Below are 12,533 nucleotides of genomic sequence, written 5' to 3' on the forward strand. Positions count from 1 at the left end.
TAAACTTGCACATATCTTAAGTGTACAATTTGAAGGGTTTTCATAAACTGAACACATACATCCATGTAGCTAGCTCCTCAGACGTGCCTGTATACAAGCATTCATTTTTTTTAATGGTTTTATTATTTTTTAAATTTATTTTTTGAGAGAGAGAGAGAGAGTGCAAGTGTGAGCGGGGGAGGGGCAGAGAGAGAGGAAGACAGAGGATCCAAAGCAGGCTCCCAGCTGACAGCAGAGAGCCCAACGTGGGGCTCGAACTCACAAACCTTGAGATAATGACCTGAGCCGAAGTCAGACGCTCAACCGACTGAGCCACCCAGGCGCCCTCAACCCATTCATTTTTAATAGCTCTATCATAGCCCATCATAATTTGCTTAACCATTCTCCTAATGCTGACTTTTTTTTTTTTAATGATAAATAATGCTGCAATGGTTATTTATCTTTCCTCCCAACCTATAACACCACCACTACCATCCCACTTGCCCCTCTGGGTCAGATTCTAGGGATTGTCCTTCCAGTAACGTGCTTGTAATGGTCTTAGAGTACTTTAACATCCCCTTGGCAACCTACTGCTTCCCCTTGACTATCCCCAACCTTGGAAAATCCTGTTTGTCCACATTGTCTCCTCTGGGCTATTGAGTGCAGTGCCAGAGGGTTAAGGCCACTACAAATTCCTGCCATCTGTTCAGGGCCCTCACTGCTTGTTGTGCTATATTCTGTGTGTGAAGATCGGGCTGTTTGTTTGCTGTCTGTTAGTGAGTGATATTGACACAGCTTTTTTTTTTTTTAAGTTTATTTATTTATTTTGAGAGAGAGAGAGAGAGGGAGAGAGCATGAGTGGGGTAGGAGCAGAGAGAGAGGGAGAGAGAATTTCAAGCAGGCTCCATGCTGACACAGCACAGAGCCCGACGCGGGGCTTGAACTCACAAACTGTGAGATCATGACCTGAGCCGAAATCAAGAGTCAGATGCTTCACCAGCTGAGCCACCCTGGCGCCCCGACACAACTTTCTAAATGATCTATAACTTCTGACTGTCTTCGTCAGGTTTTAAAAATTAGAAGTTCACTTGCAAGTTTAAATTTTGTAAAGAATGAAAATGGTTGGTTTGGGAAGCTTAGATGCTGTGCAGTGCTTCCCATGGTGCAATAAACGGAGTCAGCAGATGATTTAAGCAGGACACAAACGATTTGTATGTATTTCTTTTAGTGAATATGAAAATAAAATATAATTAATGCACTAAACTCTATTTTCACCAATGCCATTGCTTAGAAAGAGGGTAAGTTTTTAAAGTAAGCTGAGCTAAAATTGATTTGAAGAGAAATTGTAATTCTGTAACATGCCAGGTGGCCCACAGATGTGAAAACGATCGTTACGTGACTGTGGCTTCACTACCACTTGGAGGTCTTGACAGCTTTCTCTTGGAGTATTTTAAGTCCTAACAGAGGAAGAAACGGAGACAATTATTTAGGAGGTGCCAAGAAAAGGGAACCGGACCCTCAACGTTGTACTAAAATAGGATTTACTTCTTGTTCTTGGTCTCTTTGTGTGACATATTTCATGGGTCAGTTTTGTACTTAACAATTATGTAAGTACTTATCAAGCCTCAGCCAGATTTTCAATTTATTAACATATTCTGAGATAATATCAGCCTTTCCATTCTGAGACCAAATTTTTCAAATTACTTACGGATCAGCATGAGTCTCTAGTTCATGTAACAAACCCACACAATTATATGATTTAGAGGGTTTTTGTTGTTGTTGTTGTTTTTAAAGTAATCTCTACACCCAACACGGGACTAGAACACATGACCTCGAGATCAAGAGTCACATGCTCTAGTGACTGAGCCAACCAGGCTCCCCTGACTTAGTTTTTGTTTTTGTTGTTTTTGTCTTGCTGAACTCACAGTCCAGGATCAAGTGGACCAATTGGACACTCAATGTTTAGGTGTCCATGTATATACTGTTTGTCATTTGGTTCCCAGTACCTAATGTTTTTATCTATCCCCTTACCTAAATGTTGTTTCCACACCTACACTGTAAGCCCCAAGGAAAGAAACCATGTCTTTGTCTCCTTTTTTGGGGGGGGGGGGGCGGGACTTCGGTACCAGTATAATAGCTTGTTAAAGTAGATGCCCAAATTTCTATGGCAAGACATGAGGTATATGCATCCAATACTTGAAAAAAAAAAAAAAAAAACCTTCTAGTATGGAAAAGTTCAAGCATATGCATCATCAACACACCATCTGGCACTTTTTAAACTCTATTTCATGGATGTATAAGATGAAGGCTGGGGAAAGATATCAGGTCAATTTATGCTTTCTCTTCGCTAACAGAAAAAGCAAAACACAATACACCATGGGAAAGACACTGTTGTAAGAATTACACAGCAGCCAGAGAGAGGAGAGGCTCCTGACCTCCACCGCCAGCATGATATAGGCAATGATGAGCTGGGTGTGGGCCCAGGTGACAGTTCTGTAGAGCAGCTGCATCGGCCAGGATCTGATAGACAAGTTGGCAAAGGTGTGGATTAGGTAATCAGCTTCCACCATCAGAGCCCAGCAGAGGAAACCAAACACCTGTCCTGGATGGAGCCCGTGCCACCAGGCAGAGAAGGCAAATGTCTGCAGCAACGGCCAGGCCCTGCCGTGCTGGAATATGAGGCGTCTGAGCCACCCAGCTGTGCTTTGGTTCCACTTTCTCGTGAACAGGGATATCCTGTGGGTTGTTTCCAGTGTCCAAATGTCCGCATCAGGGATGTATCCCTCCCCAGCAGGGCTCTGACCAAATTCAGGTCCAAAGCCTGCTGCATGGAGGAGCGCATCATCCAGGATCCAGCAGGAATAGTAGGTGAGTTTGAAGAGCGCTGCTGTGGACCACGTGACACGGATGCACTGGAGTTGCCGGCAGTCAGTCAGATCTGCTCCTGCACCCACCACCTTCCTCAGGACCACCTTTAGGCACTCGAGGCCCAGAATCTGCAGACCCATCCGGGTCAGAGCCCAGACAGAGCGCCTGGGACCCAAACTGCTGGACCCTTGAACACGAGCCTGAAATCTCTGGAAGGAACACAGGGAGCCTCCTAGGAGAGCAGGGAAAAAGAGCAAGTAGCTGAAATAGGGCAATGTCTTCCACAGATGTTCAAGAACAGAGCTTCTGCCCCTGATGCCTCTTGCTTCTGCCTTCACTTTTCCCTCACAAAGGTCCAGAGAGAGGGATGTGACCCTCTGGGTCAAGAGCATGAGGGAGGAAAGAGTGATGCAGAACCTGAAAGAGATTTATTTAAATGTGAAAACGCTCCCCATATTTATTTCATCCCAGTCCAGTCCCTCACACATGACCCCACAGCAGATAATAGCTCTGAATGATCAAGACCGATGTCCTGGCCTACAGTGCCCCCACAAAGACTCTTAGATTAGTTCAGACCACAAGCTACTCTGGGCAGGATCAAGAGGTAAATGGGGAAATCGGGGCACCTGGGTGGCTCAATCGGTTAAGTGTCTGACTTCAGCTCTGGTCATGATCTCATTGTTCAGGAGTTCAAGCCCCGCGTTGGGCTCCATGCTGACAGCTCAGAGCCTGGAGCCTGCCTTGGATTCTGTGTCTCCCTCGCTCTCTGCCCCTCCCCCACTTGCACTCTCTCTCTCCCTCAAAAATAAACATTAAAAAAAATTTTTTTTAAGGTAATGGGGAAATTAATCATGAATCCGAGAGGCAACTAAAAGACTGACAAGGAATATCGTGGGGAAATATTGATTATAATATTTCTAAGAATGGCCTATACAGATTAGGATCAGGGACCTGGAAGAAATTTGCCATGGAAGAAACAAAAATTTAGTACTGAAGAGACTATAGTAAAGCAGAGGTTTTGAATATGAACTGGTCCCTGATAGTAAGATTTTGCAGGCTGTGGTTTCTGTGCTGAGGAATGTGAGTCAAGCTAGGGGTTCAGGGTGTGCACTGAGTCATTAGCAATTTGAGGGGTGTTCTTAACCAATCACCTGAACTGCTCTGGCTTCAGTGTCACAAGGTAGAGAAGATACTACTGGCAAAGTTATTGTGGAGAAAATTAAGGAAAATTATATGGTGCACTCTACAATCAGGGTTGCTGTCCTGTGGAGAGAAAATGGCACTGTTTCCCAAATGCTGCTGTTTCATTCTGTGAGTCTGAGGATTTAAGGACAACTGACCTCATCTGACTTATCCAAACAGCAAGTAAAATTGCCTCCAAATGCCACCAACCCCTGTTCACACTCCTTCTGTTGGGGTGGAATGTGTTCCCCGTAAATTCGTATTTTGAAGCCCTATCTCCCAGTCCCTCAGAATGTGACTGTATTTGGAGACGAGTTGATTAAGTTAAAATGAGGTCATCAAGGGCTCCTGGGTGGCTCAGTTGGTTAAGTGTCTGACTTTAGCTCAGGTCATGATCTTGTGGTTCATGGGTTCGAGCCCCGCATCAGGCTCTGGGCTGACAGCTCAGAGCCTGGAGCCTGTTTCTGATTCTGTGTCTCCCTCTCTCTCTGTTCACACTCTGTCTCTCTCTCTCTCTCTCTCTCTCTCTCTCAAAAATAAACATTAAAAAAAATTTTTTTTAATGAGGTCATTGGGGTAAACCCTAAACGAATATGACTGGTGTCCTTATGAGAAGAAGATATTAGGGCACAGACACACACAGAGGAAAGACCAGATGAGGACACAGAGGGAAAGAGCCATCTACAAGCCAAGGAGGGAGGCCTCAGAAGAAGCTGAACCTGCCAACACCTTGATCTTGAACTTCCAGCCTCCAGAGGAAGTAAGTTTCTGTAGTGTGAGCCACCCAGTCTTCATTACTTTGTTATGACAACCAGAGCAAATCAGCACATCTTCCCATTTCAGCTCTGGCTCAGCCTTCCTTCTGTCAACCAGATCCCGTTTAACTTGCTCCTCCAGCCCCTATCAGGTCCTGGCTTCCCACTGAAATGCTAATTCACCACACCCTAGTCAGTACTCCCCATTCCCTACCGGCTGCCATCTTGCCTCTTCTTCTGAGAAGCAAACCCTAAAGCCTTTGGTGAAGACAGTGAGGATAAAGAAAAGAATTCTGGGTGTGGCAGGGATGGCAAAATGAGTGAAGCAATGGCAAGCTAGAATCAGACCGGTGACCCACCTCGACAGGTCACAGCCCCTGTTCTGTGAGTGACCATGGACCCACGCCAATTGTGATAACAGAGGGAGCCAGGGACCACAGGCCTCAAGAATACAGACATACCTGTATTAGATACCTCTAATCTTGGTGATCTCAGGGACTCATGAAAACATTTCTTTAGACTGATTCTTTTTCCTACACTGGGTGACCACCCTTCTGGGAGGATGGAATAGCTGAGTCTCAATGAAAGCAAAACTCTTGGGGGACCTGTGAGTCTCAGTCAGTTAAGCATCCAACTCCTTTTTTTTTTTTTTTTGTTTTGTTTTTTTAATCATTATTTATTTTTGAGAGAGAGAGAGAGAGAGAGAGAAAGACAGAGTGCGAGCAGGGGAGGAAGAGAAAGAGAGGGAGACACAGAATCTGAAGCAGGCTCCAGGCTCCAAGCTGTCGGCACAGAGCCTGACACGAGGCTTGAACTCATGAACCGTGAGTTCATGACCTGAGCTGAAGTTGGACGCTTAACCAACTGAGCCACTCAGGCACCCCAGCATCTGACTCTTAATTTCAGCTCAGGTCATGATGTCACAGTTTGTGAGTTCGAGCCCTGCGTTGAGCTCTGCACTGACTGTGTGGGGCCTGCTTGGGATTTTCTCTCTCCCTCTCTTTGCCCCTCCCTTGCTCCTGCTTGCGCTCTCTCTCTCTCTCTCTCTCTCTCTCTCTCTCTCTCAAAATAATTAAATAAACATAAAAAAAAAAAAAAGAAGAAGCAGCAGCAAAACTCTTGCACAGCAGCTTCCATGGGAAGGTAGCAAAGGTTTACAGTGGATTGATACCTTCCTGGTCCTATTAAAGGGGAGGAGAGGCCGCTGGCCGTGTGTCTAAACCACCAACTCTGAGTTCAGCAAATAGTGCTTAGTCCCTTTCAGGCACAATGTTAAGTACAGCTAAGTGCCAGATACTGTGCTACACAGGCAACACATGGTAGTTATTTATAGTCACATCATTACATTTATATACATTATCTCTCACATCAAGGATTTGCATTCAGAGGCATAAACACACATATACACATACACGCACACTTTTTTTTTTAGGAAAAGAAATGGAGGCTGAGAGGTTAAATGACTTGCTTAAGGTCACACTGCTCAGATGTGCAAGAACTGAGATTCAAACTCCACACTCAGGGTCTCTCCATGTCCCCCAGGCACAAGCAAAGCCTTGGCTGGTTTAATACAGCCAAGGGAACAGGCCGCTTTACCTCATGGAAGGACGTTCTTGCAGGTAGTATTCAGTATAGTGCAGACCCAGGTGACACAGCGTCTGCCAGCTCATCTGAAAGAAGAAAGCCCACCTGTGGACATCCCGGGGGCCGAGAGAGGAAATCAGAACCCCGGCGCACAGAGCAGGGATGAGGACAAGCACGGCGAAGGAACCCATAGCAGCCCAGGCCAGGGCCCCGCCTCCAGCCAGGAGAAAGAGGTACCTGGAAGAAAAAGGACAAGTGTGAGACTGACTTGGAACAGTGTGACAAATGAGTCACTTCAGATGTCATTCTGGAGAATCCCATGTAACACCTAAGGGAGCCATACTGTTATCACTCCAAAGTCTTCTTTTTGTTTTTCTGAGGGAAAGAACCCTGGGAGAAAAAGCCAGAGTCCATTTGAAAACACCTACATCAGGAAACAAATTTTGATACCCACCATTCAAGTGGGAACAACACCCTCCCCTGACAATGCTGTGGGTGACAGCTCTGGAAGGTTCCCTGGTGGGGACATCTTAAAAAATCTAGTGGTTTGCTGGGGCACCTGGGTGGCTCGGTAGGTTGAGCATCTAACTTTGGCTCAGGTCATGATCTTGCAGTCTGTGAGTTCAAGCCCTGCATCAGGCTCTGTACTCAGAGCATGGACCCTGCTTTGGATTCTGTGTCTCCCTCTCTCTCTCTCTCTCTGCCCTTCCCCCCTTGTACTCTGTCTCTGTCTCTCTGTTTCTAAAAAATAAACATTAAGAAAAAAATTTTTTTTAATCTAGTGGTTTGCTGCCTGACTGAAAAGTGATGGGAAGCTAGTGTCGAGGATCTAGGACAGCTCTGTAGACATCGTCTCATTGAGATGAGCCTCTTTCCTTTTCGCTGGGTTGCACTGCCCTGCACCATTCCAGAGAAAGTGGGAAAGGGGACTCCGTGCCTCTCTCCACTAACTGTTTGAAAACTCAATTAGATTTTTTTTTTCAATGTTTATTTATTTTTGGGACAGAGAGAGACAGAGCATGAACGGGGGAGGAGCAGAGAGAGAGGGAGACACAGAATCGGAAACAGGCTCCAGGCTCTGGGCCATCAGCCCAGAGCCTGACGCGGGGCTCGAACTCACGGACCGCGAGATCGTGACCTGGCTGAAGTCGGACGCTTAACCGACTGCGCCACCCAGGCGCCCCTGAAAACTCAATTAGAAAAAAAAAAAAAACAAAAACAAAAACAAAACTCAATTAGAAAATCTTTATAGGTGCTCTTAATCTTCCCTATTGCACTTTAAAGATCTTAGGAGTTGATGGTTTTTCTTAATGTTGTTAAAGACCCACGTCAGTGAAGTGATTTATGCAAACTGCCTCCCTCAGAAGCTGATAGATGCCCTGAGGATGTGCAGAGACCTGGGAAATTTCACATTATGAGGACTCAGTTCTTCTTTCCACAGTGTATGGAGGTTAGTTTGTTTACTTTTTAAAGTTTTTTTTTTTTTTTTAATTAATCTCTACACCCATTGTGGGGCTTGGACTCATGACCCCGAGGTCAAGAGTCACATGCTCTCCCAATTGAGCCAGCCAGGTGCCCCTGTTTGTTTTAATTGGTGCCAAATTAATAAATCTGAATGAAGAGGTGTGAAAATAGGTCCTGACTGGTCAGGGATAGGAAAATTGAGTCAAAGAGGCCTATGCTTTTGGGGCACCTGGGTGGCTCAGCCAGTTAAGCGTCCAACTCTTGATTTCAGTTCAAGTCATGGTCTCATGGTTCGTGAGTTTGAGCCCCACATCTGGCTCGGCGCTGACAGCACGGAGCCTGCTTGGGATTCTCTCTCCCTCCCTCTTTGCCCCTCCCTCCCTTCAACCTAAATAAACATTAAAACAAACAAACAAAAAGATTAAAAAGAGGCCTACATTTTCTTGACCACTGCAGGGTATGTATCATGGCTCAGCGACACACACACATTAGTAAGAATGTCTTTCTTGTGGGGGGACTGATAGGTGGTCCCCGTGTAAGTTGCTCTATCACACAGGGCCTGGGCCATTCCCGTGCTTCCCTGCCACGGAAAAATAAGGGGAACACGTATTCCTTACACAGCAGAAGTAGAAGCCTGAAGTGGCAACTGCCCTCAGGCTTTGTAAACATTAAAATGTCTACACGTGTTCAATGTAGGCTACATGAGGTATTGAGTACTTATTTTATTATAGGCATTGTGCTAATAATCTCTTTGTAAGAAATAGCTTTATTTAATCCTTAAAATAACTCCATGAGATAGGCATTATTTCCATTTCACAGATCAACTTGAGAAGTTATTCACATACACAGGACACTCAGGAAGGGAAGGACCCAGGATCCGCCAGGCTGACTCCAAAGCCAGCCATCTCTCTCTCTCTTTTTTAAGTTTATTTATTTTTGAGATATTCCCTCTCTCGGCAAGAGAGAGGCAGCGTACGTGCACGCATGTGCGCACACAAGCAGGGGAGGGGCAGAAAGAGAGAATCCCAAGCAAGCTCCATGCTGTCAGCACAGAGTCCAGAGCCCCATGTGGGCTCAAAGTCACAAACCAAGCCATGAGATCATGACCTGAGCTGAAATCAACAGTTGGATGCTTAACCTACTAAGCTACCCAGGCGCCCCCCAAAGCTGGCAATCTTAACCCTATGGGAATTAACCCTTGTTTTTGCACTTGCTTTGCTTTATTATTTGTGATTCTTTCTCAATAGGAAACTTTTTTACAACTGCTCCCCTCCTAAGTGAGGGTAAGGGCCGTCAACCAGTTGTGAACATGTAATATACCACAGATTAGTCAAACTCAGTCTTCTTTTTATTAGATACAACTAGATCTTACTTAAAAATCCCCAATGTATAAAAATCTTAATTTCCAAAATAAGTGAATCATTAGGAGGTAGCCCTCGGGCAATGGATTTTCATGTGACACAAGGATATTCCACAAACTTCTTTAAAAACACGGGCTGCCTTTAATGTATATAATGTATTAACTATACAGGGGCGCCTGGGTGGCTCAGTTGGTTGAGAGTCTGACTCTTCGTTTTGGCTCAGGTCATGATCCCAGGGTTGTGGGATGGAGCCCCATAGCAGTTTTGCACTGAGCATGGATCCTGCTTGAGATTCTCTCTCTCTCTACCCCCTCCCCTGCTTGTGCTCTCTCTCAAATAAAAAATAATAATAACTTATTAACTACACAAAAATCATTTCAATCAAGTTATCAAGTCTCTAATGATAATAATTTTTGGTCCCCAGATTGAGTTCCAGCCAATCTAACATAATCTATTTTGACTTATTCCATTTCTCTGAGAAATCATACAAAGGCATTTTAAAAATCAGTTATATATTTAATGAAATTTAATTTTATTGAAAATGATAAAATTCCATGAAATTAGGACTGGTCAAGAGTACAGGACATATGGTAGGGGTATAGACATATCTGTTTGGGGAACTCCTGTACTAACTCAACATCCATCTCTCCCCAGAGTTTATTTTCACCGTTTTCCCCTTTAATGTAAACCTGTCAAACTTTGAGTCAATGCAGACATGATGTCAATTTCCACTACCATTTCACTCTAATAGAGATATCAATGATTGAGCAATCAATAATCAGTGGTAATGATAATTACTTAAAAACAACCATATAATTAATTATTTATTTTAAAACAATTTTTAACATTTATTCATTTTTTGAGAGACAGAGCATGAGCGGGGGAGGGGCAGAGAGAGAGGGAGACACAGAATCCATAACAGGCTCCAGGCTCTGAGCTGTCAGCACAGAGCCTGATGCGGGGCGTGAACCGTGAGATCATGACCCAAGCCGAAGTCAGTGACTTAACCGACTGAGCCACCCAGGCGACCCTGTATAATTAATTATTCAATCTTCATGTCTTCAGGCCAATCCGTGCTTTTTGACCTACTATGGTATTCATAGATGTAAGAGAAAAATTAGCCTTTAAACCTACCTGGCAGGGGTGGAAAATGAATCCATAGTGCAGAAATAATTAAACAGAAGTGCAAAAGGAAAAGCAGCCCCTTGATAAAGTGATACAGGATGGAGGAAGAACAGCTGAAGCCAATCCATTGTGAACTGGGACAAAGATACTGTCCTTTCCAGAGTCCTTAACAGGTGCCTTCCTTCAGGAAAAGAAATCTCAACCAGGTTCTCTTTGATCTGCTTATATGGCTCAGGAAGGCGTGGGTGAGTAAAGAGCAAACAAAAGCACTGGCGAGAAGCAGCATAAAAGTTGGCTTTCTGATAAAGGGAACTGCACTATAGAAACCAAAATGTGTTTTGGTGTGATATTAAGAACGTACAAAAAACATTGCTTTCACAATTCTCGTTTAGTTTACATACTGTGTTATTTGCCTTTCCAGTCATCTGTCTGTCATGTTTTCTTCACTAAGTAAAAGAAAAATGTCATTTTCCAGTTGTGGACAGACAACTGGCTGGCTGGGAAGGAGAAGCAAGGATGTGAGCGAGGAAAGGAGCCACCATAATCACGTGAGCCAATTCCTAAAATAAATGCATGTGTGTGTGTGTGTGTGTGTGTGTGTGTGTGTGTGTGTGTATAATCTCCCATGGTTTTGTTTCTCTGGAGAACTGTGATTAATACATACACCATGGAAGTCTTTCAAATTAATTTAGACAGACATTGTTTGAAAACAGGTGCTTATATGCTTGGGGACAATAGAATGTTTTAAATTCATCCATATATTTATTCAACAATTTTCTTTTTTTAGTATCTATTATGTGTCAGGTACTGTGGTCAGTGCTGGGTAAACGGGGACAAATTCGTGTGGCTACTTTCAAGGAACTAAGTCTTTGGGGGAAATAATAAGATAAACAATTACAGCTGCCGATGGGTCCTTTTTTTGCGTTTTTTTCTAAAACTCTACCCCCAAGATGGGGTTCAAACTTACAACCCCAAGATCAAGAGTCCCATGTAGTACCAACTGAGCCAGCCAGGCACCTGGATGATGGGTCCTCTTCTTATTCCATGGAGAAAACCAGCAGTAGAGCAAGAATGACCTATTTCTGATTGGGTGGCCAGAGAGGGTGTCTCTGAGTGCGATGGTTAGTTTTTGGTATCAGTTTAGCTAGACTAGGCTACAGTTCCCAGCTATTCAATCAAACACCAATCTAGGTGATGTCGTGAAGGTGTTTTGTAGATGTGATTGAAGTCCATAACCAGTTGACTTTAAAGAAGGGAGGGTATCCCAGATTATCTGGGTGGAACTGATCCAATCAGTTAAAAGGCTTTAAGAGCAGGCTGGAGCTTCTCTGCAGATACTCCACCTACAGACAGCAGCTACACCACATGCCTGAGAGTTCCAGCCTGCCCCACAGACTTCTGACTTGCCTAGCCAGCCCCCACAATTGTGTAAGCCAATTCCTTGCAATAAACCTCTTAATTTATAACTCCTAGCAGTTGTGTTTCTCTGGTTGAACCCTGACCAACACACAGAGTATGTGACATCTGAGACTTAAACCATCATAGGAAGGCAGGGTGGAGAGCAGGGTCAGGTGCAAGCGGTCTGGGGCAGTCAGCTTGGCTTCATAGAGAATGAACGCGTGATTAGAGAAAGAGGAAGAGAAACTGAACATGAAGAAGTAGTCAGAAGAACTGAACAAGAGAAGTAGTCAGGGGCTGGATCTAGTCCAGAGGTAGGTTACAGAAAGGAGTTAGGAAGAAAAACGAAAAGAATGGAAAGTACAATAATTGGATTAGTTTTTAAAGGATGATTTTGTTGGAGGCTCAGTCGCTTAAGCGTATAACTTCCACTCAGGTTATGATCTCCGGTTGGTGAGTTCAAGCCCTGCGTCGGGCTCTGTGCTGACAGCTCAGAGCCTGGAGTCTGCTTTGGATTCTGTGTCTTCCTCTCTCTGCCCCTACTCTGCTCACACTCTGTCTCTCTCAAAAATAAAAACATTGAAAAAAATTAAAAATAAGATAAAGGATGATTCTGGCGACAGGAGAATGGCTTCAATGAGGGAGGTGGGAAGGCGGTGGGAAGGGGATGGGGGACACCCCGGGAGAGATGGCGGCTGAGATTGCATTAGGGAGGTGGAAGTCTTGCCGGTTAATTATATACGAATTATATATGGGGAGGTGAGGAAAGTCTAAGATGCCTATTGAGTTTCTAGCTTGAGCAATTTTAAGTGAATGG

General features: G+C 44.4%; 1 protein-coding gene across 1 annotated transcript; it reads right to left on the reverse strand.

The window, feature by feature from the left end:
- Nucleotides 1-2,300: 2,300 nt before the first annotated feature.
- Nucleotides 2,301-10,446, reverse strand: MBOAT4 (membrane bound O-acyltransferase domain containing 4). Its single transcript, XM_030314452.1, has 3 exons — nt 10,328-10,446; nt 6,381-6,605; nt 2,301-3,264 (listed from the first exon to the last, which is right to left on the reverse strand). The coding sequence occupies exons 1-3, from the start codon at nt 10,444-10,446 to the stop codon at nt 2,301-2,303; spliced, it is 1,308 nt and encodes a 435-aa protein (XP_030170312.1).
- Between the last annotated feature and the right edge of the window lie 2,087 nt (nt 10,447-12,533).

The sequence above is a fragment of the Lynx canadensis genome, chromosome B1, assembly GCF_007474595.2.
Source record: "Lynx canadensis isolate LIC74 chromosome B1, mLynCan4.pri.v2, whole genome shotgun sequence".
Classification (NCBI taxonomy): domain Eukaryota; kingdom Metazoa; phylum Chordata; class Mammalia; order Carnivora; family Felidae; genus Lynx; species Lynx canadensis.

Bases quoted from the DNA above. Each gene is read 5' to 3' on its own strand.
- MBOAT4 (XM_030314452.1), bottom strand. From the start codon at position 10,446: ATGGATTGGCTTCAGCTGTTCTTCCTCCATCCTGTATCACTTTATCAA. The intron at 6,606-10,327 runs GTAGGTTTAAAG...TTTTTCTTCCAG, and splicing joins TCATTTTCCACCCCTGCCAG to GTACCTCTTTCTCCTGGCTG. The intron at 3,265-6,380 runs GTAAAGCGGCCT...AATCTCTTTCAG, and splicing joins CAAGAACGTCCTTCCATGAG to GTTCTGCATCACTCTTTCCT.